This window comes from Psilocybe cubensis, chromosome 1 (genome assembly GCF_017499595.1).
Source record: "Psilocybe cubensis strain MGC-MH-2018 chromosome 1, whole genome shotgun sequence".
In the NCBI taxonomy this organism is placed as follows: domain Eukaryota; kingdom Fungi; phylum Basidiomycota; class Agaricomycetes; order Agaricales; family Agrocybaceae; genus Psilocybe; species Psilocybe cubensis.
In genome coordinates, this window is record NC_062999.1 from 1,066,057 (window position 1) to 1,093,434 (window position 27,378).

The 27,378-nt window shown below is 44.9% G+C and overlaps 5 protein-coding genes across 5 annotated transcripts; 3 read left to right on the top strand and 2 right to left on the bottom strand.

The window, feature by feature from the left end:
* Positions 1–361: 361 nt before the first annotated feature.
* JR316_0000299 (uncharacterized protein) lies at positions 362–1,346 on the top strand (the record flags this gene model as incomplete). The annotated part of the gene is made up of 2 exons (XM_047886114.1): positions 362–603; positions 1,052–1,346. 2 exons carry the CDS (start codon positions 362–364, stop codon positions 1,344–1,346), a joined length of 537 nt encoding a protein of 178 aa, XP_047753860.1.
* An 11,441-nt stretch (positions 1,347–12,787) lies between these two features.
* Positions 12,788–14,419, top strand: JR316_0000300 (uncharacterized protein; the record flags this gene model as incomplete). Its single annotated transcript, XM_047886115.1, has 1 exon — positions 12,788–14,419. One exon carries the CDS (start codon positions 12,788–12,790, stop codon positions 14,417–14,419), a length of 1,632 nt encoding a protein of 543 aa, XP_047753861.1.
* Positions 14,420–14,868: 449 nt separating this feature from the next.
* Positions 14,869–20,344, bottom strand: JR316_0000301 (Pleiotropic ABC efflux transporter of multiple drugs YBT1; the record flags this gene model as incomplete). Its single annotated transcript, XM_047886116.1, has 23 exons — positions 14,869–15,165; positions 15,218–15,517; positions 15,577–15,631; positions 15,682–15,742; positions 15,795–15,813; positions 15,872–16,230; positions 16,285–16,321; positions 16,369–16,401; positions 16,450–17,082; positions 17,133–17,610; positions 17,664–17,683; positions 17,744–17,826; positions 17,882–18,019; positions 18,204–18,491; positions 18,545–18,708; positions 18,763–18,859; positions 18,917–19,010; positions 19,067–19,154; positions 19,207–19,302; positions 19,358–19,652; positions 19,712–19,806; positions 19,868–20,055; positions 20,114–20,344. 23 exons carry the CDS (start codon positions 20,342–20,344, stop codon positions 14,869–14,871), a joined length of 4,149 nt encoding a protein of 1,382 aa, XP_047753862.1.
* Positions 20,345–21,769: 1,425 nt separating this feature from the next.
* On the top strand, positions 21,770–23,620 carry JR316_0000302 (putative RING finger protein P32A8.03c; the record flags this gene model as incomplete). Its single annotated transcript, XM_047886117.1, has 10 exons — positions 21,770–21,814; positions 21,876–21,902; positions 21,957–22,004; positions 22,065–22,176; positions 22,235–22,308; positions 22,359–22,489; positions 22,539–22,708; positions 22,766–22,876; positions 22,930–23,022; positions 23,172–23,620. 10 exons carry the CDS (start codon positions 21,770–21,772, stop codon positions 23,618–23,620), a joined length of 1,260 nt encoding a protein of 419 aa, XP_047753863.1.
* A 1,304-nt stretch (positions 23,621–24,924) lies between these two features.
* Positions 24,925–26,662, bottom strand: JR316_0000303 (Polyporopepsin; the record flags this gene model as incomplete). The annotated part of the gene is made up of 10 exons (XM_047886118.1): positions 24,925–25,161; positions 25,220–25,365; positions 25,422–25,531; positions 25,587–25,629; positions 25,685–25,854; positions 25,908–25,942; positions 26,002–26,109; positions 26,166–26,238; positions 26,301–26,325; positions 26,386–26,662. The coding sequence occupies 10 exons, from the start codon at positions 26,660–26,662 to the stop codon at positions 24,925–24,927; spliced, it is 1,224 nt and encodes a 407-aa protein (XP_047753864.1).
* Between the last annotated feature and the right edge of the window lie 716 nt (positions 26,663–27,378).

Sequence of the window (27,378 nt, forward strand, 5' to 3'; positions counted from 1 at the left end):
CTAGCTTGCTCGAGGGTCTAAATGCTTCCAAAATACGCTCTTCAGCATCGCCATCGACGACTAGCGCGAAATGTTTGACGTTGACAGTGGCAACGTGGACGGTGCTTTCGAAATCTCGCAAGTACATACTTGGTTAATCCGTGTACGTACACGACCGATACATACTGTCAATCCTAACACGCTAAACCAGCATAACACCAGAACATGCAACGAAAAGAAATGTACAAAAAAAAATGACCGGCCGGTGTGTGTTATTTTATGTTTGACAGAATTAGCACACCATGTAACATACCTTTTTTTCTACTTCCTTCTTTTGGCGTGCTTCTTCTTCGACTTCTTAGGACTTGACTTCTTATGCAGTATGACATCTCTATCTTTCGCGGGATTCGCCATAGTGGCCAAGGAATTCCCCAATTCGCAATTCCTAGTTCGCGAGCGCGCGAAATCGAATCCGACATTGCACCGTCGCCCCGAGTCGTTGGCGACATTATCCAAATTGCAACCCACTTCAATTCTACAAAAATTCGGAAGTTCGGCTCCACTCCATGTTGTTGGAGGGACTCACGCCTCGCGCTTTCGAATGTCTGCACTTGCAGGATACATGTATGTATATATGTTGTTGTCATCATCGCCTGCGGTGGTTCTGAATGGACGAAAATAAACTATAGATAAAGCAATCGCACTCGATGTGCGCCGAAGCGACACACAATCCTGAACGATTACGGCCCCCCGTCGACGGTCTCGACTCTAAAAGACCGTTTTTTTTATATTCGTTCAGAAATTGGATGGTTGGTTTACGTCCCGTGCGGGACTTTTTGCGATTAGGTACTTCCAGTTCCACCACCTCTACTCGTCAGCGTTCGCGCCAGTTTCATGGTTCAACGACGTGTTGACTGTTGCCTGTTGTCGACAGTCGACTACGGCGAAGGAATTCGGATGCATCGTGGTCGCGTTCTGACTGCTGCCTGGATGACTGCTGCTATGCACGATGCAAGCGGGTATATATCGAAACCCACTGTGCAACTATCAAAGCTATTCACATACCCTCCAGCCTCTGGCTAGACCGCGACTCCCCGTCTCTGCGGCCTTTCAACTTCCAAGACCTCTCCATATATGCGCGCAAAACCGAATGGAAAGAGGGACCCACTCCTACTTACACATTTGTTAGCATGTCAATATACTCAGTATCCCGGAGCCGAGCGATACCTATTCAGGTTCCTCCAGTTCCGTCGACCCTGCAGGACCTGTCAGGTATAAAGTTCGTAATAACTCAATTTGGACGTCTTAGGCTGTCGCTTGGCATACACCGAATCCTCAGAGGGATAAAGGAATGCGTCTGTACGTAGATATACTTAGCTATGCTATGCTATAGGGAGGTGCGCCCCAAAGCTAACGCCAACTTTGCGAAGTCGTTCAGAATTTCAGATCAACTAGGGATTTGCCAGAGAAGGAGCCGGTGAGGATGCGTTTATGTTACATACACACATACGTATGTGATATGCGTATGATTTATTTGTATGTCGTGCGCGTGTGCTCTTCTTCTTTCTTCTTCAAAATTTCCGTCTTCTGAACTTTCGTTTCTGGAATATGTCTAGGAACATCGAACCGACGGTTGTGTAAAGCTACGTATTATATGTATGTCGTGATATGATGCATTGACAGTTTAATCGATAAGTTAGAGGCTAATGCTATCGATACACGCGCTGGCGTCGTTGCAGTCTTTCACTCACAAATTTGATTATCGAGAACAGCGCCTTCGTGTCGTGCCCTGTCACTGTGCCATCTATCAACCTATACATTACCCACTGCTCACTGCTCATGTCTAATACAAGGGGTCCTCGGCCGAATCGAATCGCTTGGAACTGGGACCTTTTGAATGAATGAAAGGGCATAGGGTTGGACACTTGGGAAGGAGTGCTATAGCCTTGCTTTATTTTTATCGTGCCCGGAGACTCCACTGGCAGGCTCCAAGTTGTGGATATGGACGATGTGGACACCAGGGCTCTACTAGGGTATGACATGGCCGACTAGCCCACCTTCGGGAATTAGCTCCCCATTTGCGAATTGGAATTGGATAGGATGCTGGCATCTCTGGAGGCTGTTTTTTCGAGGAAGGACTGGACGCTACGTTACTCGACTGTGCATTATCTTTCCTCCGAGGCCCGGTCTCGGGCTCACTTCCAGACAGTATTTACGGAGCTCCGGGGTGTCGAATTTCATAGTGCAGGTCGCTGAGCCTCACCGCCACCAACCTGTTCTGTCGCCGACTCCATTAAACATCTAATGCTGCATTACGCCATCGGTTTTTTGGAGACCGTAAACCGCAGGCACACAATTTCGACGTGCGTCGGGAATTTCCAAATGCGGTACACTCCATTCTTCGAAGCTGTGAGAAAGAGAGCAAGAGAGTGTCCTTGTCGGCTCCGAGACTCTTTTCCATTGTGAAACCCGTGGGCCTGGCACGCAGATAAAAAAATAAACAAACAAACAAAACAAACGCGAATCTGCAAAGGCGGCGCCGCATAGGTCCGTGCCCCGATCGACGAGCGTCAAATACGCACGTCAACCACTCAAACATCCGATGCTTTGCATTTGAATGTGTCGATTCCTTGAATGCTCTTCCAATCGACTCGCTCCCGGGTTGTTTCCCTTTCTCTCCTACTTGGCTGTGCTAATAGAATCTCAATACCTGGATTACAGCGCGACGCATACAGGAGACATATGGTTAAGGAAGAAATGTGGGCGGATGCATGCAACGGAGAACGGAAAACTATCAAGGGTGCTCTCGTGGCCAGTCAGTCAGCCCCGCCACATCGGGCACAATTTCGTCAGGCGCCAAAATTTCAAATTGATTGGGTGACAATTTCGCACGAAATCAATCAATTTGATCCATTTCCTATTTGCTATCCAGTAGCATAATTTCCTTTTTTTGAAATTTGCGCTTTTCGATGCCCCTTCTCTGCCCCTTCTCTCAGCTTTTTTTTTTGCTGAGTTCTCTCGGGTTGCCCTCTCTGCATATCCGCGTATCCCCAGAATGAGATCTTTGTCTATTATGTACCCAAGGATCACCATCATTATTGAACATTGGCCGGCGACCGTGCGGAATTGTGTGTCGTATCGCCCATTGGACTATCATCTGTGTACCTCGTACATCAGACGGCGGGGGCAGTGGAGAGCAGGGGCAAAATGCAAGGCACCGTTTAATTTCTTCCTTGTCGATTCCGATGGCATCCATTTCTTCTTGCCTATCTTTTTTTATTCAACTTTTTTTTTGCTTTGATTCTTTTCCGGTATTTTTCTAAAGACCTAGAGTCGGGCAAGGCTGGATAGCTTTTCGATTCTCGGAACTATGTACGTCGCCTGTTCGATCGAGTGTGATTGTGTGCTTTCGCGGTCTACGGACCTTGGATAAACGTTGCAGGCCTTGGTCAATGACGAAACTGTGCCGGGACGTAAGACTTGGCACTGCCTTTTGCCTCATCCTGCTTCATCCTTCAAGCCTCAGTGCGTGTCTTCGCTTGCGTTCACACTACATTCGGAATAACCACAAAAAATCAAACCGTCTGTTCACCTTCAGCCTTTTCTAAACCGGGTCGAGAGTACCCGGATATACGATTCGGCAAGGTCCGTAATGCGTTGTGGGGTTGTGGACAAATTGGAATTTCGTAGGCGCGCGTTAATCTCCACGAGTCAGGAGTTCGAGCCTGGACTCTGGAATTTTCGGGACAAGCAAAATGCAGTGGATTCCTACACAGGCCGTAACGAGGTAATAGCAGTAAAGAATGGACTATCTTGTGGCACTGACGTTGGGATAGGTCGTGACGTCTGTTGTTGACAGTTCTATCCCCCGTGTAGGCATGATTTGGGACTTCACCTGACAATTTCCTGTATACTAGGTCATGTTACACTTATGTGCTACGATAGCATGAATTTCCGGGACTTTGGCCTATGGGAATTCGTTTTCTCACAAGTGCGTCGTGTTCCACTGCACAACAATATTTGTTGCCGCCGGAATACTTGTAGGGCGAGAGTATTTATTATCTGGGAAAATGTCAACTTGCTACATTGTAGCCCACAGCACAGAAACCTCTTCCAAATCGCATATTTCTTTACGGAAAAAGACACCTCTGGCAGGCATTCCCGCAGAATTCAATTCTGAATATAATATTCAAAGCGCCGAACTTTACGGCACGGCCGAAGGCGGCCGGACCGACTTTCTCAGACGTTGGTTTCTTTATGGACCATTGGGAGATCCAGGACTACACTTACAGGAATACCTGTAATCTACATCTTTCGAATCAACCTCAAGGCAAACGCGTGCATCTTTATGATAGATGCTATTTCAAATTGTCTGCTGTTTCATTGTTTTGTATAAGAAGCGCCGGCTTCAATCAAGCATACTACAAGACCTCGTTGTCATAAGTTGAGGGCAGAGCGACAGTGCCGGTAGTGCCCTTCATCAACTTTACCTTCCATTATGATGATCAAATTCTTTCTGCATCAAAATAAAGTCGTGGCTGCCTAATAACTTCAAATACTCAGGTAGCGCCCATGATAGATCTCTCATCTCATAGTATCTCACCACGAGATTATCACCATGGCTGAGTTGAGTGGCACAGAGCCAACATAATGATAAGGAGGTTGTTTCCGGATGTAACCTCGTTGCCGATTAGTATGATCGTACTACCTCGTGAGTCAAGACAATCGTATTGACCTGCCCTTTTATTTGACCCGCTCTGCTAAGTGCACCCTAGATTTCCGTTTACTCTCAGGCTCAGGATGCTTACCATAAATCAGATGTCAATATCGGGGATCCGAACCTCATTTTTTTTGGCACTGTTTGGGTTCTTTGATATAGAAGAGCTTCGTGCTGTACTTCAATCCAGGTGTTTGGTAGAGGGAATGAGGCAGTTCTACTATTTCCCTCGTGTTTTGGTGAAATCTTTTTTCATTGTGTATATGTCAGTATAGATCCTGATCATCTATTGCAAACAAACGTTTATCTTTCTTTGTTCAAGATTCAGCCATGCGTAACTTTCCGCATCTCGAACAACGTGTCATTCAGTTGCAACGCTTGTTCCCATTGTATGAGCCGGTAATTCTTTACGGATTACTTTGTGGAGCTGATGGGGATATTCAACGAGGTGTACGGTGGCTTCTCTATGTTCCTGGTGGATAGGTATCCATGACACGGTCCTTTGGAACGGTAATTCACGAGAAAACATGCATCCAGATCTTCTTGAAAGCCTGATACCTTTGTCCTTGTTGGGGAAAAAATGCACTAGGATTTCAACCTGTAGCTCAAGCCTTACTTGGGATCTTTCCCAGGACTGACTAATATGACTCCGAGTCCCTGCCTTCCAGTCATCCAAAACCTATGGATATTGAGCGCGCTTGTCCACTGTTTGAAACCGACTCCTGTCTATACTATTGAGATAAAGCACCGCATATCTTGGACGATAATTCTGCCTGTTCTTTCTGAAGTACACCAAGACCAGGATTTTTTAAATTCCGTTTCTAGACGGTTTTCAGTTCGAGTGGCGGTATGGTCAAGCACAACAATGGGGTCTAATAATAGAACAAACAGCTCCACATCTACTTAATTGATTTTTTTTCATGTTCTGGGCATGCTCCAACATATTCTTACACTCACTCTCGGCACTCTGTGGCTCAGCGATGACAAGCTCTTCAAAACCAAGGTGATCTGGAAGAAGTTAATAATGACCCTGCTCTGGTGACAAGAATCATTTGCATCCAAATCTAGAGAAAGGGACATCATTGTCTCACTGATCCCTTTGTGATAAGTACCGTAGACTCGCCGCATTCGGTAGAAAGATGCTGACAAAGATACTCACCAATTATTGATTCCGTCTTTAAATTACCACACGCGAAGCTGCATTTCTGATTCAATCCAGTTGCTACTATTAATCAATAGCTTGAGCATATAGACTGATGGATCACAGCAATATCAAAGTATGAAGCATGTCTTTGTATACTGCCATGCTATTCAGTTAGCTTAATAGGACCTTACATTATTTTCACTTTAATCATTCTAGCTGCGGATAAGCAATTATAGCTTTTGGTCGGTCTAGGGCTTCTCTTTGCTATTATGGTGTCCTGATCTGGCCGCCTCTGAGAAACCTCTAAGAAGATAAGACTCAACAAAAAGAACCGGTAACTGTGCAAGTAGTCTCAAACTGGCTAACAAATCCGGCCACTGTCCAATGCATTCCGAAGTCCCAAGGAATGATTATATACCATTCCTTCGTAGATATTCAATCCCCGAGTCAGGTTAATCACATTCAGAGGGAGATATGCTTCGTAGCTCTAATCAACAATAGACTCTGATACATCTGTCACACCTTTTGGGTGATCGTCACTGGCAGAACTGGCGTGTACTATCAGTCTAAAGATTGCACATGAAGTGCCACATTTCGAGTTATCATCTCAATTAAGAGGACCAATGCATCGAAGAAATATGGAATCTATTACTACCGAAAACTATTGGAAAGATTCTTTATCGAATTTGCGTATTACTTTGACGAGGCTCCAACTCTGGCGCAGTGTGAGGTAGTCCACGGCGCTTACTTGACTCTGTGCGTGCGATTTTCAAGCCTGCGAAATGTATCACGTGAGATGCAACGCGCCGTAACACAGACTCTTCGGCAGAACTTGTACTCAAGTCTCCTACTACATGGCTTAAATAAGTTGACTCCGCAGCCAAACTTTACACGTGCACAATGTATTTTACTTGCAATTTCTCAGTCCTGGTTAAAAATTAGGTGAATTTGGATAAACAATTCCTGCTTCTTCTACTGAAGTACCACATTCAAGACTTCACGGTTTACTAGGTTCAAGTGAGTGGAACATCAGTTTTGTTCAGTGAGATACAGTTCAAATTCTATAGATATACATATCATTCCATGACCTCCGTAGCGGACGGGAACATTAATGAGGTTTCCAGGCAAGTACCAACCCTGCGTGATGGGCGCCTAATGATTTAACTGAATTACATCTGACAATTCAACTGGACAGAATGACAATGATATTCTTGGGTACACCAATCAACCCAGTAGCAATGTATACTAGTAACATACTTAAGCTCAGTATCATCTTTTTGAAGGAAAAAAACTTCGAAATGGCCTCAGCCATTCAGTTACCTTTCTTCCTTGCACGTAGTTATATCAATCGTGAGGAGTACTTTCAGCTGTCTTATATCAGAAGCTATACACACAATTTTATACTGTGCGCCCATCCAGAAGTACAGCGGGTCAAATCTGAGGATGGTGGTATATGGCTCATCATTATCAGTATCCACAACAGGACAAATGTCTTAACATCATGATCCAAATATTTCAAACATGTTAATTTGGCGGTGGGGAATTGTGCATCTTTACTTATCGGCACCGCGGCACCGTCGCATTTGTAAACTTCATATAGGCACGGTAAACATAGCTAGATCCACTCACTCCAGTCGACTACAACATCCAGAATGATAGGTTCATGGACATATAGGATCTGCAAAAGCACCCAATAGCAACCTTATCTGATATATTGAAGTGAATCTATGCTGTTAATAGGTAATTTTGAAATGATATAACAGTTAGCAGGCAAAGTTTGATACTGAATGAAGAGGGTAAGGCGTACATAACAGGTTAGATGTTAATGGATGGTGCAATGATAAGCTCGTTTCAACGAGCGATGTTGATGAGCTTGTCCATGACAGGCCTGAAATGAGCTCTCTTGGTTCTTCAAGACATACATAGCAACTCATTTGGGTCTTGTGGTCGGTTATTAGCTACATATACAGAAAAACTTAATTGTCTGCTTATGAGCTATATTAATACCAAGATGGAGGGCCCGTTATGCTGCATCCACTACTCAACGGCGAATATGCACTGAAACCTAAAGTTATTCTTATTTGTTACTCTTGTATAACCCGGGGTCTTCCGACATATTGTCAGAACATACTGTTGCCCTTACATCTATTTTGGTCCATAAAGTCAGGCCAATTCTTTGAAGAGGCATTTTATCTGTCTACTTGTCATGGGTTCTTCCGTAATGCGCCATTTGGAAGTCATTTTCTCTCATGTGCACACTGTATTGAACAGAAAATATACTTGTGATTGCGCATGTGTGGACAAAAAATTTCCAATAAGACATGGGAAAACAGTCTTGAAAATAAGATAAAAGACGTAGGGAAAGAATTAACGTTGTGCTGTCGTTCACCTGCCCCACTATCGGGCTTGGAATTGCTTCTATGAGGAAAAAGATATTTTCCATCCCCTAAGCTTTTTGGTGACGCCAGGTGTAATGATCAAGCCATGCTGAACTCAACACCTTTTGATCGACAACAAAGTGCTATCGCATCAGAGTCCTAAGTTTCATACGTCAGAATCTATTTTTACATGTCTAAAGTTATCAATAGGTCTTGGGAGTCTTTCCAATGGTCCAGCACACAATAACTTGCTGTCAGCTTATGGTCTTCACGGCGCACGCTCCAGATGTGAAGAAAAAGGTTGCCACTCGGAGAAATTAGCATAGACATCTGGTTTTGTATTGGACTTCTTTTGTATAAGTTGGATCACCGTTGGTATAGAAGCACGGCTCAGAGAGCATTTGATTACGGAGAAATCAGCAATGCTAGTTGCTCCGAGAAGCTGGACAACCGACCAATTGGATGTAAAAACATAGAAACAAATTTTGCATATGACAGTTGACAGTTAAATAACAAATAGTTGCCCTTCAGGTTGGCGAATAAAAATGCACCATATAACATTGCTTTGCATACCTGACTTACTACGTTATACTCGGGGTCAGTTTGAACTCCAGGTCTTAACCAGCAATTTATTAAAGACATTTATGATTGAATGATGGATATCATACTGTTGTGCATGTTAGACTTTCTGGTTCTCTCTTTTGTCGTATAAGTATTTTACCTTGTAAAGTGGTGGATATCCATTGTTTTACCAAAATAATTTCTCATCTGGTTAGGAAGAACTTTGACGCATGGTACTCACCCACACAGAACCACATGGTACCGTTGATTAACCTGGGAAATAGCAGCTTTCAGCGAGCTTAAACTATGGATACGTATACGGTCAAGTTACACCTTAAGTGATTGCTGACGGTCTAACTATCGGAAGCTTTGTATTGACGCACATGGACGATTATGATTGAGGTGCATATAATATCCAATCTTTACCCGTGAATACCTGAAGGACTCGGAAACAGAAAAATATCCATATCGCTCCTCAAATACACCGGAGTGACATTCAGCCTTACAAAAGGTATTGAACGCTACCAACACAGTTAACTCGAATTTACCATTCTTTAACTGTCCTACTCGCTGTTTTGAAGGATAACATTTGAATCTTGTCCACTTTCTTCCCATTTAAAACTTACGGCGTTACATTTTAAGATCCAATACTGGAATTCTGAGCGCCTAATTGCATTGCATGTCGAGGGTCATGTGGTGTTTCCTGATTGGCCATTGGATTGTTCAATTCAAATGGGCGCTAATTACAGTCAAGTAAGATCAACATCCCGTATCCATCGTACTGTCCTGTTGAAAGGCAGAGAAGTTGTTTCGTAGAACATAGCCTTAAGGAGAATGTGAGGGCTTGCACGCACCAAACAATCACGAGATTTCAAAAGATATTTTTCGTTGTTGACGTTGCAGGCAGGCACATTCCTGCCAAGCACAGTACCTAAAAACAAAACGTACATTTTGACTTGTCCAAAGATGAGAGGTTGTCAACAAGTACTGCCAACTCAAGTTCCACGGTGGTGATTCCATGGCTCTTATATTCTCAGTGGCAGACATGATCAACGTCCGATTGTCTGGCCGGACCTTGACTTCGGGAATATAGAGTAGTGGGCATATAAAGTTGCTGGGGTTTGAACGGCTGACCATATTAAAATTACAGCTGTTCACGACCGCTCTGAAGATAAAAACGGAACTTCCGGATACATGCATTCAAAGATGAATGGGCTGCGGAGCGGACGTATTCCATTCCCAAACATTGGGATAACCGATATGAGACTCAGACATGTAGCCATTTGGTCATTAATTGAGCGAATGGGTGCTCTAATACTCTAGTGGCAGAACTGATAGGATAGTAAGCTGAGAGAGCCCGTAAGCTATGCCAATAATGAAGATACTCATCTGGGTGTTGTGCAATTCATCACGACAGTGGCGGGTATGATAATGAAAAATCCATTCAGCTTCGATCCGATGTAACGGGACGGGTGGTTACAAGTCAACAGGTTGAACGGATATCCAGATACATGAGAAACCCGGTGACTGCGCCCATAAGGCCTCCAGGAAAAGGGATTGGCACCGAAAATTTTGATACCACCATGGGTCACACAGGATAGCTGTCAAAGAAATCTGTTATTCAAGACACACTTGTAGCAGATCCGACTGCTTTGGGAGTAGCCAGCGGGCAGCAAAGTACATAAAGAAGAGGACGAAATAATAACTGACCGGTGCATTTGAGACTCTTCGAGGACGGCGCTGTATGCTTTGCGAAATCTGCATTATGTCGGTTGGACGAGTGGTGAGGTACCATTTAAGGTGGAAAAGATTAGTGCTTACAAAGAGGCGCGCCAATTTCTCGTTTTTTATTAGAGGCTGGGATTGAAAAAAAGAGAAGTGCATAGTTGCAATAGTTGCGTACAAAGAAGAATAAACAATAGTCAGACATGGGAGCATAGAATCGCGGCAAGATTCGTGAAAGAAACAAACACATGAGAAAGGGATCTCTCTCTCCATGGCCGAAGGTGAGAACAATTCGTTGACACTTCACCTTGGATATCAATGCTCGGCCGGTCATTTGATTGTGTGGTAAAATAGTGTGGGATAGAACAGGCAGGCTCACAAGAGTGAAGAGACTATGTGGAAGAACTGTATGTTAAATAAAACATAATAGCAACTCTACATCGGATGGTAACAAGAGGTAGCTCACGACTGAAGAAACCCATTTTGGGTGACTGCGGAATTCGGAAGCGAACCTGAGCTTCCATGCAAATGGTCAATTCAGCGGAGCTTTTGGATGTCGATTATAAACTGGTCGGTGAGAATTAATTGACAGGTTCGAAGGCCACAGACATGTCCAAATTTATTCATCGAACGAATGAATTTTGAAGTCTGAAAAGAATATTATTCAGTACCCCGTCGCAAGAAGGAACCACTCAATGACTTTGAGTAAATATACATAACGGTTTGTGTGGAATATTCCACTGTGACAACATGTCCTGGAGAATATGATGAAGCAAGAGTCGGAGGCAACACTTAGAGCCAAGAGTGAAGCTTCTAAAAATGAATGCAGGTTCGATGGCGGGAAGTAGCCGGTGCAGCCTATGACCTTCAATAATATCAGTGTGGTTCACCAACAAAAGGACTACAAAGCGAGGAGCTCCATAATTCCTATTCGTGCTACACGATGCTCAACCGTATGATAGCAAGTCCACGATGTATGGAGAAGGTAATCAACTCATCGGTGCGTCGATGTATCATCATTGAATCGATGCTACAATGGGGCAGTCTTCTATCCGGTAAAGAACAGATATTAGTTCACAAAGAGGTTAGAAAGTGGGCCAGCCTATATGTATTGATGTTATTTTAAATGCGTCAGTGATAACGCTACGGAATACATGTTCATAAATACCGATTCAGTGTGCTGTTCGTTTGATGAACTGTCTCAGTAGGACCAAGGAATGCACTATCACCAGTAACCGTATTCACGTCAATCGATTTCTGTACATGTCATGGGCGTGAAACCTGGCAAATTTGAGGGTCTGGCCCGAAACATTCCGCAAGCCGTGAACTCCCAAACAACAAACAACTTGGCGTCTAGACCTTGAAGTAACAGTGTCCCCCGAATGTGGTCCGACAAAGTAATGGAATACAACAGAACAGGTGCACAGTTTGGGTTCTGTTGAATTGAGGAATCAACGTGTGGGTGAAGCAATTGTAAAGGCTGTATGGAAGTCGTGCCTCAGCAAACAACCGCAACAACCGAGTCGAGAATTGAGTTGGGACGATTCCGATATTACATAATATCAAGTAATGGTGAAGCGAAATATCAAGTCAACAAGGCGACCACAAAGCAGCACGTTCTTGCCACGATCTGCGAGGAAATTAAATGGTCATGGGCACAATTTCATGCCTCATGGTCGATCCTGTACAATGCTGAAGATACCAAACTTTCTTTGCGACCTTCTTCTGTCTGAAAGATTTCTCTTGGGGCCTTTTAAGTTCAAAAACTACCCAAAAATAACAGTGGCGATTATCACTTTGTACCACTAATCTCCACCTCAAAAACCGTACAATCCCACCACATTTACTTGATGACCTAGAGGGCGTCAATAACTCGCTAAATTATGAGATAATTTTAATACCTCCCATAGGTGCTCAGTACTGTCCACATTGACTTGAATGGGCTTGAACGTTGCGTTGCACGTTACCAATTGCCGGCTCAGAACTCAGAGCTATGTGTGCCTTACACTGGATGACTCAAACATCTCCAAATCCTTTTTTGATGGTAATCAAAATGGACTTTTTATCGGTTTCTTTACTCATCTACATTCACTTGTATTGCAGGCTCCAATCACTCTAGAGGGAAGATTTCTCCCATATATAAATAAAGCGTATATGGTTTGTGCGTATTCCATCATTCGTGTTTGAAAGCAGATTTTAAAGTTTGAAATTAAATTTACGCATCCCAGTGTCAGGCTGCTCGCCACTGGCACATTGGCACTATTTTTCTCCTTATACGATAACATGTCTCAAGCAATCGTAGGGGTTGACGACCTCCCAGACGAAATTCTCCTCCAGATCTTCGATCGATCTGATATTCCAGCGGCTACCCTTCTGAATGTCGCACTATCGTCGAAGCGTTTGCATTTCATCTGCCTCCCCTTGTTTCTTGCGAAATTCGAAATTATGAATCCATCGGAGCATTGTGACTTTATTCTACGCAGCCCTCAAAAAACCCCAGGATCTCTCGACGCTCTGACGGGACTCAAGGTCGCACTCTTCATCCCCTCTGTCAAGCATCTTATATGCAAATTTCACATGCCGGGAGACATAGAAGATTTTCTGTACACAGCGATGCATTTGCGCCGACTCAACGACTTCATATTGAAATTGTCGTCTATCAACACAGTTTCTTTACAATTCTCGAATAAACGATGCGGATGTTGCTCAGAATTAGATCCAGGAATGACGCTAGACCGGGATCTGACGGAATGGTCTGATGCGATAGGCTCGGTTCTCAGCACGATACTGGAGAAGGGTTGTCGAACACTAACTGTTTCTGGGGGCAAATACATGGTGCACTCATATGTTCCAGAAACCAGTAGAAAAGGCAGGATTATGTCACGATGGAGGCAATTTCTTAGGAAAGTAAAGCTTGCGGGTTTACCGAATTCTTATGAATGGATTGACGTGTTACACGGCGATTCGTGGATATACAAGCGTGCGTCCGACACAGGGAGGACCCTCGTTTTAACACCCATAACTCGTGCCGCTCAATCACGTTCGGCTTTACGAACTTTGATCATTCAGTCGTCGATGTTTGCTTCTCCGCCAGTACTTCATTGGACTATATCAGTTTTACGTCTCCCAACGATACAAAACCTTCACCTAAAACATTTGGCCATAACCCGAACCGCTTGGATGATATTTTTGGCTTTAATTGCCGAAAGCTGTCCACATCTAACTGGCCTCAAGCTTTCTCACATTCGACACATAACCGCTTCCCAAATGCTTCGATTTCTCGGCCGCCTCTCCAAATTAGAAACGCTCAGCATTTCATCGAGCGTAGAGTGGTACAACAACGACAGTCCAGAAGTTGGACCATTTCCTGAATTCAGGAATCTTACAACGTTGACCACTCCTGCGGCATGGTTATTGAAGCTTCTGTCCTCACAAATCAATGCAATACCAAATCTTCGGAGCATTGCAATTGTCTACAATCTTCGTAACGACGGCCTCTTCGATTGGTTGGAGACACCAGCGCGCCCTAACAGTATTCCGAATCTCTTATTGCGTTCATCACGACATTCCTTGTTGGTTCATCTTAGAGTCACCCTAGGAAGAAACCCGGGTTGGGCACTGTTAGAGGACTACAGGCGTTATGAGGCCCAAGATCCTCCTCACCACCTCCGATACGTCATAAACCTAACTTTGTTAATTGACCGCAAGATCAAACCGAACGAAATGGGATTATCAACTACCCTACCACAATGGGTCGGGCTGTTCTGTGAACTCCGGAGTCTGGAACTGAGATCAGTAGTTCTCAAACGCGAGGAACTGATAGAGTTAGGGAGTGTCGTATTGAAAAGAGCTGGACTCCCAGAGTTGAAACGTTTATTGGTCAATGGAGAAGAGGTGATACCAGGTTCGAGGTAACTTTTTATCAATTAGCTGATAGTAAAGACCTATGAAAAGTGTAGCTATCATTGGATAAAGATCACACTATTTCTGGAACAAATAGGAGGCCTTCACCAAATACGTTGTGTTCTCCGGGACCTTTGTACGCCCACAGACGATTTGAGCAACGCCAATTCAGTTTGCCCTTCCATCATCAGCATCAATTACGGCAAATGCCATTGGCAGTAACTGCTGATTTCAGTTCCATTCAGCAATATATATATAGGGGACCTACAAGGACATCACATTATATCGTACGTAATGCATTGTACTAGCAATGCCCTATCCACGAAGATTAAGAAGTCCTCAGCGGACCGAGAGACCTAGCAATAGAATCATATATACAATCGTGAAAAATGTCCATACAAAGAAAAAGAAAAGACCACGAGAAAACCAAAATACCCAGATTAAGGAGCCAGCATTAAACATCAAAGGGAACCCTCACTCGACCTAGATCTTTCACTTCTCTCACTTCTCTCGCTCCGTTCACTCCGCCTGCTGCTTTCACCTGCAATTTCCATAAAGAGCTGCCAATCTGCACTCTTTCTACACATCCCACGAAACACTCCCCTAGGCGTCGAAAGCAAGGCATGAGGGGTATCAAACTCTACGATGCGGCCGTCCTCCAATACAAGAACTCGATCATAATCCATGACGGTTTTGAGACGATGGGCAATAGTGATTACTATTGCCCCGGCCAGTTCCTCCCGGATTGTTCGTTGAATCTGGTACCACTACGTCAATGTATGCCTGGATACGGAACAAAGTGATAAATACTTGATCATCCAGATTGGAGTCGATTTGCGATGTGGCTTCGTCCATGATAATTATTGAGGTACGCCTCAATGTTGCCCTGGCTAGCGCGAGCAGTTGCTTTTCTCCGGCACTGAGCGAGTCTTGAGTGATTTCAATATCCAAAACCGTTGGTTGCGCTTCGTTTGGTTTGTGGTTGAGAAGAGGTGTGAGGTGGCATCTCTCCAGCACTTGAATACATTCTTCTGTTGTATGTTGTCCAAGAGGATCAAGGTTGCTTCGGATGGTGCCGGAAAAGAGAGAAACGTCCTGACTGACAATTGTCTACCATAAAACAATCAAAGTCGAATGTAAAATAAATAAAAGAAACAAAAAAAACTTACGACGCGTGTCCGGAGATCTTCAAGCCCCAAGGTGGATATGTCGATACCATCGAGGCTGAGAGGCAATGGTCAAAAAATAGAATGGGTAATTAAAATTAAGTTTACACGATTCTTCCACCTGTAGGCTCTACAATACGGAGCAAAGACATTGCAAGGGTCGATTTACCTAATTTGCAGGAGAAGTTAGCCAGAAGTTGTATTTGCATAAGACATCATACCAGAACCAGTCCTGCCGACCTAATCATGCCAATGAAATTATGAGCTGAAGTGTCAGGAAATAAGCTTTATGACGCACCACGCCAATCTTTTCAGAAGGCTTTACAACGAAGCTGATGTTATGAAGGACAGCCGGCAATTTAGGTGCATATTGGACTACCAAGTTTTCAACGACAAGTTCTCCCGATGTCGATGGCCAATAAGCCGGTGGTCGATTTTTCTCGATGATAGGAGGGGCCTCTTGTGGAAGGCCAAGGTATTCTACCACACGTTCGACACTGTTGAAATCGAGTTCGAGTTGGGCAGCAACTTTGATAAGCTGTCGGCTTGCATCTGCGAAGAGCCCGGCTTGCACAATGACAATGGCCGCCGAACCATCCGTAAGACCTGATAGCAATGCAAAAATCGTCGCAGAGAACACGACGACTGAGCCTAAGCCTACAAAAACAAGTTAGAAATAATTTACATATACAGGAAAGAGAGAAAATTTACAATCATATCTCCACATCAACCATCCGTTGACCAACCACTAGTCAAGGTTAATCGGTGCCTTTATAAAATGAATATTCAACTTACATAAACATGGTCGAACGACTGGAATTTGTCCACCTAAAGTCATGTCAGAATTGAGAACCAAATCAAGGGTTTGAAACCTACCCGGGCATAGAAGTTGTCCTGATATCTTTTCTCCATCGCGAACGCTCGAATATGAGTTATTCCCCTCAAAAGCTCGTCGTAGCCGGCGAATGTAGGCGACCGTGATATTGATTCCAACCTTCTGAGATCCCTAGATGCATGAATGTACGATGGCGCCAACCGGACGTATAGCCAAGCAATGAAGAAGGCGAATGGTATAAAGCTAGGAACTTTGTATAGTATGAACCCAAATGAAGCCATAAAATTCAAAACACCGCTTAGGCATGACCTCGCCGAGCCTTGTAATGCATTGTCAATGGTTCCTATATCCGTCGTAAACCGATTCAAAATACGTCCAATTGGTGTGACATCGAAGAAGCGTGCAGGGGCTCTCGTTACCCTTCGAAGGAGGGCGGTAAACAGCCGCCTTGATGCCTGCAAACTTGCATAGTAGCCTATCACGATATATAAAAGGACGGTTAAAGCCCCTGTGATGGAGATGTAAAGGTATATCATCAACCAAGGCTTTACGTTTTGATCAGGCGGCGGCAAGTCTTTCCACGGAGGTCGAAAGCCAAGATTTCGAAACTGGGCGACAAAAGCTACCTCAGGATACTTGTTATCGTATGCTTCACCCCAATCCGATAGATAAACCTGCACTTTTCATGAGGGAGGATGTATAGTAGGAGGAAGACAAATTGTACCTGATTGAGTATGTTGATTGCACGAATAAGTACAGCGACGGTAATCGTTGCAACCCATGAAGAAATGCCAGAAGCACGGAGGTACGTTATATAGCTGCGAAAAGCAACCCGCCCTTCTGCTCTAGCCTCTTTTTCGACAAGCTTTCCGTCTGTAGGTTGGCGATGCACCAGTCTTGAGCTGCTGAGATCCTGACTTGCATCCATTTCATTGAAAGACGGTAGAGTAGGTGATTTGGCCTGGGGGAATGTGTCCTCTTCTGTTTCTATCACCTTGAGTAATAGACCTCTTGCTTCGAGCTCCGGAATAGTCCCATGATGCAGAATCTTTCCTTTATCCAATTCGACGAGGTAGGATGCCACAGGAAGGCAAAGAGTTATGTGATGAGTGACGAGGATGATTGTCCGGTCACGAGCTAAATCTCCAATAAGACATTTGCTGACAATGTGTTGGGCAGTATGCATGTCCACGGCCGATAGACTGTTGTATCATTTAGGTCACCACTATGCCCAAAAATGGCGAAATAGACGTACGGGTCATCCAAGAGAATAACCTACGTGAGAGAAAAACAACTGTCAGCGCTTTTTTAAAAACAAGTCCATGTCCAAACAACCTTTGCTTGGGAATACATAGCTCGGGCCAGAGCGACCCGCGCACGTTGTCCTCCAGACAACGTAATTCCCTTCTCTCCAATTTCTATCAAAACAGTCAAAATAGAACGATAAGGTATTTTTGAGATAAAATTACACACCAGTCATATCACCAGCATCCAGGATGGAAAGGTCTTGCCTTAAAGCACAAGCATCCAAGACTGCCTGATAACGAGTTTCATCGAATGGGGAAGACGAGCCAAAGATGATGTTGTCCCGTATCGTCGCTAGCTCCAACCCTGCATCACATTAATACGTCCTCGTACTTCTGAGTAAGAAACAGGTGCTCACATGGATTTTGGGCACAATATGCAACTCGATGATTAGATTTGTCAATCAGCACTCGACCAGAAACACAATGCATTTCTTAAGGCAAAATGTTACTAAACCAATTTAGCAAAATTATATGTAATAAGAACATACCTCCGAGGAGCGCAACCAAAAGCGCACTCTTTCCCGACCCTGTGGCGCCGCTGACAATAGTCAAATTTCCTGGCGGGAAGACAAAATCCAGTGGCCCCAACCGGAAGCGGGAAGAAGGGGCAGAAGAGCTGTTGTGACTTTCTTCCCATTCAAAAGCGGCCTCCTTGAAACCAACTTCGTAGTTGTCTTTATTGCCATTTTCGACGACTTCTGATGACAATGAAGACGCCCATCCAGGCACTTCTCCTTCTTTCAAAAAATCCTCAATGCGTTGCATCGAGATATAGGCTGGGAATATTTTTAGATCATGAACTATGGCTTTGAATGTAATGTTTCCTGACCATCTAACATTGCCTTGACTTGATCAGGTAGCGCAACCATTGGGGTTTGAAGTTGAGAAAACAAGGCAATAGACGTGAATGCTGTCGAAACAGTCAAGTGCTTCCCCGCGACCAAGGTATAGCACAAAAAAGATATAAGAGCCGTGGCGGAAGGCATCCAGACCCTGTATATGATCATTAGAAATTCTCAGGGGCGGGGCGCAATATCATACACCTACCAAATGAAATTGGTTGCAGTTTCAACAATATTTCGCCTGATGCGCCATTTCAGCTCCGTCTCGCGGTCCTTCTCTGCCTTCCTTGACCATTGGAACTCTAGGCGTTGTCCTCAAGTCAGCTCTAGGTTCAAATATGCAATACAACGTGACTAACCCCACCCATAAAACTTGAGGAATCTGATGTTTTGCACAAGCTCGTTAACGGTCCGCATCCGTACATCGTTTGCTTTTGCAGAAGACTTGGAAAGCTGTGGATAGGTTGCATCAAAACGGACGTAATAAACGTTACAATTAAACAACTGACATAGAAGGTATAGCGCAAAATTGGGTAATCCAGGGTGAAAGCAACGATGACAACGACGACACCAGAAAGAGCGCTCCAGCCCAAAATTCTGAACCGAATTAACGATCAAAATCAAAACGCCCATAGTCATGAACTCTTACCGGTATAAAAAATACAGCGCAATAGCAATGCGCACGGGAGACGTGAACAGTCCGGAGAATTCCCAGAAACGTTGAGCCACCGCGTACGTATCTCTCCTAATGGTTCCGATGTTGAGTAATAGAGACCAGGACTTCTCAAGAGCAGACCTACTCCATCAGGTTCAGAATCTTGCCTAGATCCGCATCATTTTCCTCTCCTTCACGGTGAACCTTGCCACTGATGTCCTGCCTTTTAAGAGACTTGTAATGCAGCATACAAAACAACTGCCCGCGTGTTCTTTCGTAGCATCGTCTTGTGTACCAATTCTGGAACAGATCAACCTGACCGAATGACAAGTTGGCAATGAAGGTTACGAGAGTCCAGAAGTAGGCCTCGGATCTGGATTCTTGAGTATTAATCGCCAGGGCCGCCAATATTCTTTGAAGAGCATATGGGGAAACAAATCCTGAAATAACGCGTCGGTGTCAGACGGTTAATACCGGGACAAAAAATAAAGTGGCATACCAACAGTGGCACTCCACATTTCCAAAAGGACATCAAGAGTAAGGTCCAAGGAGTTTGACCACAAAAGAAACCGTAGAAGAGAATGGGATGGGTATCTGGAATGATTTCAAGTGCTACTGAGAAGAAGTGACGGAGATGAACAACAATTTTGCATACTTTGCGTGATATTCCTGGTATTTCTGAAAGAGGTTTTTGTGGCTGAAAAAGGGAGAAAGACTCCAGACGTCGGTGTCGTGTAAAGTTCTTTTCACAGCGACGTTCATGATTGGCTGCACGAAAGAAAATGTTACCCATGTCCATAGGTTAACGTTATCTTCTGGACATGTCAACTTGGAAGAGGGCACCTGGACGTCGAATCGTTAGGCGAGACCCAAAATATGTCTGCTACGTGGTCCAGCTCACATCGTTCGGTTTGGCGACGTTTAATGAAGGCTTGTATGTCTTCAAAGGCAGGGTTCCAGCAATATACGCGTAGGCAGTCGGAACCACTGTGGCGAGTATATCCAGGATAGCCGCCTCGGTGTCATCAGACTTGAATAAATCATTGCCAAATGCCACAAGTGAAATAAGGACCTGAGATATAGCCAGAGTAATGAATAGATACGGTGGTGTCAACGGTGGTCTCAGTGTCATTTTAAGAGCGACATAACCCTAGCGGTGGAAACGGTCAATACGACATCACCTATGATCAACTCAATGGCACTCACCCATGCAATTGACAAAACTAGACATTTCGTGGCATATTCTCTATCATGCGCATAAATGCTATGCGCCAGAAAGCCCGCCCATCCTATGAACGAAACCCCTGAAAGAACAGCAAGACGGCGAGCTTTGTGTGGAGAGACGGGTAGTGTACGGTCAACGGGCTCTATGAGGTCGTCTAGGGACAAGAAATTCCGAAACGGGGAAGAGAGAGATCGCCACAACTGCCGTATTAGATTGGGATAGTGAAGTGAAGAAAAAAAGTCGAGGAGGAAGACGAGAAGGAATATTGATGCAGGTAAGAGGGTGTCTAGCCCTGTCGGTGTTGAGAGCGGTCCGTCATTAGTATCAAAATCAAACTTTCAAGTCAAGGAAGTCAATGATGGTCGTATTGTCGAAGAAATTCTGGGCACTACTCACCAAGAAGCTCATAAAGGTCTTGAATTGACGAAAGCGCTGTGGGAGTGTCGTCGACGTTCGTGAACTACTAGGTCCGCGGACCGTGCTTCTCTAGTCTTTGAACTTTTGCATTTTCTTTCTCAGGTATATCATGATGCCATATCTCGGAAAGTCAGACACACATGGAGAACACGCACGACGGGTGCTGCTGCCAATTCTAACCACAAATAACACAACGCATGGAGAAAGCGTTGCCAGAAGTTGAAATTACTACCACATTCTGTACTCTAAGGTGCCAAGGATGTAAGGAGGCGGAAGATGAACATGGTCCACCGTTCCGAACAGCGTAAAAGATACCAAATAAAGTAGACGGAGCACAAGTTGGGGAAGAGTGCGGCGGAGATGAAAGTGGGTTTAGGAAATACTGGGAACAAGTCTGTACAAGACAAATAGCAAAGCGCACTCTGCACAATGCACAATGCAGGAGATGAAACAAAGCCGAAAAGTAGATGTCGTGCCTGGATGGGGGTGCGGTACTGAACGTTGCAGGTCGGACCGAGCAGTCTGAGGGAGAAATGTCAATTAGCAACGCGTGTAGGTAGGACATACGCCCACGAGATGAAATCAGGAAAACCCGGTATATGATCTCAGAACATGCAGAGCATGCGATCGTTTAATAGGGAACCATTGATCATCTTGTCGACAGCGGACACGAAGAAAAGCGACGTACCAGACGAGCGACCAAAAGGCAGAGTTGTATACGTGGAAGGCAAGCGCGACCAGGCGCGATCGATGGGAATCGAATCCAATAGAACAGTCACTGGTTGTGACGTCACAGTCCTTTCCAGATTAGGCCAGAAAGGTAATCAATATCCACTGCAGAGACCTCGACGCAAACCACTCATCCATCTTCCTCCACTCCTCCTTGCCTTCTCGCACAAGCTTCTCACATATACAATGTCTGCACCTGCTTCTAGGGAGCCTCTATGGTTCTGTCATGAAGTCTGTCTTTGCTCTTATCTCCAGTCTTCCCTTGGGGTACTAACCTCTAATCGCTTGATAGTGCCATGCAGAGATGAGACCGCTAATGGTTAGTATCCCGGATTCAAGTCGACACGCTTATCCCATACAATGCTACTCTTAGGTACCCGACCCTGTATGCGCGTCCTGTCATGGCAGCTTTGTGGAGAAGGTCGGTAATATCGCCTTTGTGCCGTCCCGGGGCGATCTGTTCAACATCCCAATCCTCTAGATGGAGAACGAGGCAGACGACCCTCGTCAATTCGCACACGATATTGGAGGAGAACATCTAGATGGTCCCGAGGATGGTGAACCCGGGCCAATGCCACTGGAAGGCTTGTTTTGTGCGTCATTATCGGCGGCTGACATTGAGTATTTATTGGTTGACCATCTCCTTCTCAGTCGCCCTGCAAGCTATGATGGATCGAGGTATTCCACGGAATGGATCTCCGAGACCATCTGGAGCTGCTCCTGCAGTATGTCGCTGTTTTATTAATTTTACTGGGCTCGGTACTACAAGTTTTAGGTTGCATTTGAAATGAGAGGGCCTGGAGGACGGACAGTACGGATAGGCGGAACAAACATTCTAGGGGGTCCACATAATGGTGTGCCCAGTTCACGGCCAGATAGTCCGAACGCTATTCCTAACATGTCTACGTAAATCCGACTTTAACTGTTTTGCTTTGACCACTCACATCATTTTCAGTTTTCTAGGAGGATCTAACCCACATGCTTTTGGTGGCGCAGGTGGTCGAGATATCAGTGGTCCATTAATGGCCCAATATCTAATGGCGCTTCTTGGTCACCATGAATTGCATATGCCCGGAGGGATTCCAGAAAACGGACGGATGGGTGACTATGTGTTCAACCAAGAGGGTGACTATCGGTATTCTTATCCCTAACCATTCAATTATATTCAACTCTCCCTCACAGCTCTAGATAACATCATCACTCAAATCATGGAAAATTCCAACAGTCATCGTCCAGTTCCAGCTACAGAAGAGATTATCCAGAAGCTACCTCGAGAAGTACTAGAGGAAGGAAGTGAGTCGTGTAGCTCTGATGTCCGTTGTACTGATTCTAATAATCTCTCTCAGGTGCTACTTTAGAGCATGATTGTGCTGTGTGCAAAGAGCAATTTAAGCTCGAATCAGAGGATCCAGACGAGCAAATTGTAGTGACATTACCATGTAAACACCCATTTCACGAACCATGTATCGTCCCATGGTTAAAGTCTAGCGGTACATGTCCTGTCTGTCGGTGGGTTTAAGATCTGTATTGAACAAAATGAACATTTCTGATTCTGTACGTGTCTGGTTCTGTAGGTATGCTTTAATAGCACAACCGGAACAACACCCCCCACCGCCTCGGAATCCTGGAGCAAATACATCTGGCGGCAGTGGAAGCAGACCCCAAAGTCCAGGGTCGAATGCATCCAATCAACGCGACTCCGGCTCCGGTCCAGGTCGAGAACAAGGTGGTGGCGGCATTTTTCAATCCATTTTTAGTGGGCTAAGTGGGCTGGCACACCACAATAACTCCAACCAGGATAGTCATAGCACCCCATCGACTGGGAACAGAAGTGGGGCGAGGTCGCCTCCGCGATCAAATACTCAGGCTCGACCCGAGTCACCATCGCACTCGCCGCACCGTCGGTCCAATTCAGACCCATTTTCGCGTTCAAGGAATTCTCCATCTTCGAATTCTAATTCACGTTCTAGTGGAGGGCAGGGTCAGAGTAGGGGAAACCCCAATGTTCCCGGAAGCTGGTCCGAAGATTTGGATTAGTTATTGCCAATGGCGTGGATAATGGCTATAACGAAGCCAATTGTATAAAACGTTAAAAGGAGGACGTAAGATTTATTGCTCGCGGTGGGGCTGCCCTACCAGTCTGCTAATTCCAGAGGAGAGAAATCTTTGGACTGTAGCCACATAGATATCTGGCTCGATAGGATTTGCTGAATTTCTGCTACTAGGTATAATTCTGTCTGTTTGTTTTGTGCTCCAGTTTACCTACGTCGATACACTACTGAATCAGATAATATGTACATCAGCTAACCTTTGTCTGATTCTGTTCATTTCAGATTTGCTGCGGGAAAGGGTAACAACAACCCATTTTGAGCTAGGACGTACATAGACATACTTGTATCGTTCCTATCTGTGTTCGCTTGATAAATGCGTTGGCATTCGCTTGCTGCGCACATGCTATATCAGGCAACAACGCACACAGCTGCGCGAAAAATAGAACAGGACGCTTGTGTTCCCATGAATTGCCCTCGAATCAAGCTTATCGACGTGGACATCATCGATCAGTTGACAACACTGTATGCTGCTCTTCGACACGGATATAACACGATACATGTGCTGATTCTCGGATAAACTTCTAGCTTCAACATTAGGTTGTACTAGAGCTTTCCATTGGGACATTCCTTTGTTTCGAGTTTCGCACTGAGAGTTTGGACATTCTGTTGTGTTGCGTAGTAGAATCGGGTTGATAGCGAGTTTCATAATTCAAATACCCTTCAAACTCCTGCAATTCGTTTCCGGGGCTCGTGTAGCTCTCGGATGCATAGGCATTTATCGTTTGGATCGAGGAATAAAGACCGCCTATTACTTGTCAAGAGTCGCACACCACACCCCATCCCCATTGCCCAGGTCAATACTATATTAATGAGCTTACGATTGGCAACAGTAAATTAATGCTAATAGTGACGCCACCAAATTAGATTCATGTTGAGGCTAGGAAACCAAAAGTCCGGACACGATGCAGAGATACCATGCAATGTAAATAGATATCCTCAAGCCCTTGATTGAACTTTTTTTTGCTGATCATGAGGCGACGGGTAGTCGACACCATCACCTCAGAAGGAGGGCGGTTGCTATCATTCCCTTTTATCACTCCACAGGGTGAGACTTACGAATTTCCGTTCTTCTCAAGTGCACGAAATGTTCACAGCAGTTAACGTTAAGAGAAAGAAATGGTATATGTTTGTGCAGAATATGAATAGTGATGTGTACATGCTGATTCCCGGAGAAATGGGTTCCATCTTCGATTTGCATTCGATTCTATTGCCTTTTTCCCGCGGAAACATTTAGTTGACGGTGGAGGTGGTGAAAGGAGTGGTAGCGAATCCGACACGCTTGTTGGCAGTGTCGAAGACCGAGTAGAAGCGCTCGAGGAAGGTGAAACCGTTGATGAAGTCGAGACCCTCACCACTGTTGGAGCCAAGGTCGGCGACGATGAGGTAAATGTTTCCGGCAACACCACCAATGTCGGTGTTAAGAGCACGAGGCCAGATTTGAGCATTGGCAGTCAGCTCGAAAGTGGACTGGTTTAATGAAGAATTAAAAATCAAGTTGAAAGTAAAGTCAAACACCAAAACTTACACCTCCAGCAGTGAAGAATAGACTCTGCAATGCAGCGAAGTTGGCAGAGGTCAACTTGAGCAGACCAGTGGCAGCGTCACTGGTGGCCTTGGTAGCACTCTTATATTTAGTAAATCCATTGGTAGCGAGGAGGACAAGAGTGGTTCCTAGTTCATACAATCTTCATTAGAAAGGCTCCAAATAAGCAAAAAAAAGGATGTACCAGTGTCGACAATACCGGCGGTGGTCGTCAGGATAGAAGTGGAAGAACCGTACCGGACAGACTGGTTGATACCCCAGAATTCATTGGCAGGGGAAGTAGTCGTCAATGGACTATATTACAGAACAGATTAAATTAACTTTTTCTGTACTTCGAACCAACACTCACATGAAGGAAATTGATCCAGTGAATTTGGATGGGTCGGTTCCACCTGTAAAAATGATCAATAAAGATGAATCTCTTGGTACTTTTTTATGGTAACATACCCCATGTGATCTCTCCGTTCTCATTGTCCTCAACAGTGGTTGGGTTGAAGGAAATGCCAATCTCGTTAGCACTGATGACACCGTTTGCGAACAAGTTGTCAGTCACGGTCGGGATCAAGGAGTTGGTGGCAGGGGAGAGTGTGTCCAATGTAAGGTCAACGGGCCCAATTCTGTGGTAGACAATGTCAGCTGGCAACCAAAGTACACAGACACTCGTACGTGCCCTAGAATACCGTCAACACCTTGGAATCCTTGGGACTGAAATGACAGAAAAAATAAGAAGACCAACTTAAAATACAAAGAAAAATATTATTTACAGTGGAAGCAACACCAATGGATTGCTTAGGGATGACGAGTCCAGACGCAATGGTGACGGTATCAGTGAATTCAGTTCCGGAGAAGGAGCCTGATCCATATGTGACGGACTAGCGGTGCATTTCTCAGAATGGACTTTGAACGAAAAGAAGGTGAAATTACTTACCACCTTGTTCGATGTCTGGACACTGGTGCTAGTCTTCTTGTAAGGTGTACCAGCTCCGACCCATGTGTTTGAACTTTCAAAAACGCAAAACCCGAATTAGTCTTCAAGTAGCGTCGCTGGCGTGGAAACACAAACCTTCCGGTATCAATGAGGAGATTGACTGATGTTGATCATATATTAGTTCTGCAATATCAACTTGAAACCCATTAAACAATCTCACAAGTAGTGGCTGGGCTGCCAACTCCGACAGCTGCAACGTAGGTGACAACTTGGTTATCAACCTGCTCGTTAATGACTGCGTCTTGTTGCAAAGGAAGACCAGCGGCCTTGGCGGCACCCTTGGCCTTGAGGAACTTAGCACGGGTCTGATCGTGTCGGAGGAGGTTGTGGACGCTCGTAAAGTTGGTGCGACGAGCAATGGGCAAAGTCACGGGAGACCTGTCGACCAAAACTGGGTTGGCAGCAACCGACAAAGCGAGAAGGAGAGTGGTCAACATGGTGGTGGGGAACATGGTGGACAATCGAATGAAGCTCGTGAATGCAAATATTCGATGAGTATTTGAAAGTTAAATTGCTGTCCTTTTATACAAGAGTTGTATGTGCAAGATCACATGCAAATCTTTCGCCAGAAAATCTCGAGATTGCGAAGCCGAAAGAACTGCGTAGTAATCCACGAGTATCAATTATGTCGATAATCAAGAATCTATGTTTTGGCGTTTCTCTCATACTGAGTTGAGATATGCCCGAACGATGGCGATTCGGTGCTATATTTATCAGCATTATTTTTGGCATGTCTCTGGTTGGCCATAAGGTCAGTTGAATGAGCGTATGGAGACGAAACTCACCTAGAGTCGACAACTAGCAGTAAGAAGCAGATGAACAGGTTATGGTGATGCCGGGGACCTGTACTCACACGGAGGTATTGATAACAAAAATAGATCAGAGACCAAATTGGAATTACCTCTATTCAAAGCTCTCGTTTGCCGTTGCATGGAGCAAAGTACTTGGGAATTAGATCTGCGAGTGTATTAGCTGGTCTTCCGGAATGGAGCCTGTAACTCAAAGCTGGGATATTCGAAGTTGCAGGGCACTCTGGGGAAAGAAGTCGCCACATCAAAATGGATCATCATGGGTGCAACTTTTGATGCAAGAGTACTCAGCATAAAGTCCTATGAAAGAGGGAAGCTTTGCCTGATTGCACCAATTGACCTCC